General features: G+C 36.2%; 1 protein-coding gene across 1 annotated transcript in view; it reads left to right on the top strand.

Moving 5' to 3' along the window:
• LOC103801116 (gamma-aminobutyric acid type B receptor subunit 2-like) overlaps positions 1–2,578 on the top strand; it is a gene marked incomplete at its 3' end in the record, with an annotated part of 119,807 nt that overhangs the window by 40,393 nt on the left and 76,836 nt on the right. The window contains exon 4 of the mRNA XM_009073521.1: positions 837–902. Coding sequence (XP_009071769.1) covers positions 837–902 — 66 coding nt within the window. The remainder of the gene's footprint in view (positions 1–836; positions 903–2,578) is intronic.

Below are 2,578 nucleotides of genomic sequence, written 5' to 3' on the forward strand. Positions count from 1 at the left end.
TTTTATGAAAGTAATGAAAAATTCAATTTGTTCAAGCTTTTGCTGAGAACTCTGCTTTTGTGTGAAAAAAGGTGATATGAAGTCATGAAATACTATCTGTTCTGTGTTTTATAGGTGTTAGAAGTAATTTTTTCGTATGAGAGAAAGGTTAGCCCTGTTCCTGGAGAAATATTTTCCTGCATAGGCTCCTGAATTTAGGAATATTTTCTAAATATGTTTCTAAGGATGAAAGTAAAATGATGTCTCTTGACTTCAGTCATATATTCTTAAAGTGTGATGATTTTTTTGTAATGTGTGGAGGTGGGAGGGAGGAGGAGAAGGGGGTTTGACAATGTGTTATAGTGACTGTAGAGAAGATGTTGTATGAGTAAAACCTTTAAAAATTACTAAAGCAGGCATAATACCAAGGCATTTTATCTCACTTAGAAATCTCTAGTTTCTTAATTTTATAGCATTTTTTTCATGTAAACAGTGAAAAGCTTCAGCTGGTTTTAATATGCAAAATTTTAAAAGAAATCTTGCAACGGATGAAAAGAATATTTGGTGGTTTAGTGTTATTGAATAGTAGCATTTGACAAGTAGTATTTGACTGTAATGTTACAGTTTTATCCTCATTACTGCTATTGCCTAATAGTTTTCTTTTAACACCTCAGCTGTTCTCTTCTGCAGTAATTCAGCTCCTTGAACTTATAGAAAATTGAATAGTTCTGTATTAATTCTGCTGTCTGCAGCTGTAATCAGTGCTAACCCCCTACATGATTTGAATGGACGACTGCAGTGGTATCTGGAAAGGCTGTGACTGTATTTAACTGCCATGTTTTTTATTCAATCTGCAGGGTAATGATGTTCGGATAATCCTTGGCCAGTTTGATGAGGAAATGGCTGTGAAAGTTTTCTGCTGTGTAAGTAAATAAATTTAATTTCATATCAGAAGAAAGAATGTGCTATATTTGAATTAAAAAAACCCGCCCAATCAAACATAAATATTTCTTCATGAGGTTCAGGTCTGTGCAGGTTTATATCCTAAAGAGAGGTTACACATGCTTAGAGCTCCATTTCTCTTTCAATGAAATACTTTGTACTTGACCTCTGTGGAATTTAGGCATAGACTGCATGGTTAGCTTCTTCTTATTGCTTTCCTGCAGTGGAATTAAATGCCAAATCACACCTGAGTGTTTCTCTTCACATCAGATCCAGGAACATACTTGTATATATAGCAGGAGAAACAGAGAACAGCAAAATTAGAATCTTGTCCAAGAGTTGTGTTCTGGTGGTAACATCTGCATGTATGTGGCTTTGCATGTTTAGCTTTGAAAGAATAAGAAATTCAAACAGTTCCTATGCATCCAAACTCAGCAACACTAATAATTCCTGTTGCTGAAAATGTTGGTAATTGTACAGTCATAATTCCCTTCTAACTGCTGTACATTTTACATGTATTGCATGAAAGAAAATATTAGTTTGTAAAAAATAAAGTTTTTTGAACTAAAAGAAATACAGTAAGACCAGCAAACATAAAATTCCTTACCCTCACTGTTTGTTCATATGTGTGAATATGCTGTAAACATGCACACTGTTATTGCCATTGAAAATAGCAGGATTAAAATGTGAGTCTGTATTTGTATCTGCCTAAAAAACCCACCAAAACTGCCAGAGGCAGATTTTAGTGGCCTAAAATTTGTATTGGTATTGAATTCTTAGTCTAAATAGTAAGTTTAATCCTGTATGCTCCAAGAACACAATAAATATCATGGAAAAGCAATAATGATTTCAGAGGGTGTTTTTTTTTAGTGTTCACTTAGTGAGACAGTTACTTATCCAAGCAAAGAGAGGCAGAAGTTCAAAATCTGAGTGCTATGTGTGCCTCAGATGCATTTTGGTTTATCCCCAGCAGCTGTCCCAGTTGGTGGTAAAATTTGGAAAGGAGATTGTAGAGTATGTTTGAAAGGAACTGAATCTGTTTTCATCCAAAAGGAAATGGAAAGTACTATTTTCTTTTTCATTTTTCTCACCTCTGATGGGTTTTGACATCTCTTTGTTCTGGCATTTCCACTGAATTGACAGAGAGATTCTCCCATTTTTCCATTCCTGGAAGAAAGTATGGTCTTTTTGCAGCTCAGCTCCTCCTCAGATCTCTTGGGGTTGAGATGCATTTCCCCAGTAGAGGGGTCCTGGTCAGGACAGTCTTCCAATCCAACATCAGCAAGGGATTGACCTTGTTTTTGCTGTTGCCGTAAATTTCTAGTTGCCTTCCTCTACAATTCTTTTCCAAGTCCATGTGCATGTGAAGCCACTGAAGAAATCCTAGAAGTCCTTGGAGGGGCAAGCTGTCCTCTTGTCTGTATCTCTCTAGTTTGAAGGAAGGAGAGGATGTCTCTTTCACACAAACTCCTGCCACAGCTTTCTGTGGCAATGGTTTGGTACAAACATGGGAAATGTGTGTAACTCTGAGTGGTTTAAAGAGTGCTGGCTGCTTCTAAAGTACATTAGTGTCAAAAATAATAAGGTGGATTTTTCTGGAGCCTGGAAAAATCTGAGGCATCATGTAGACTTGTATGAATGCATTTATTTGAGAGTT

This window comes from Acanthisitta chloris, unplaced genomic scaffold (assembly GCF_000695815.1).
Source record: "Acanthisitta chloris isolate BGI_N310 unplaced genomic scaffold, ASM69581v1 scaffold13794, whole genome shotgun sequence".
Classification (NCBI taxonomy): Eukaryota; Metazoa; Chordata; class Aves; order Passeriformes; family Acanthisittidae; genus Acanthisitta; species Acanthisitta chloris.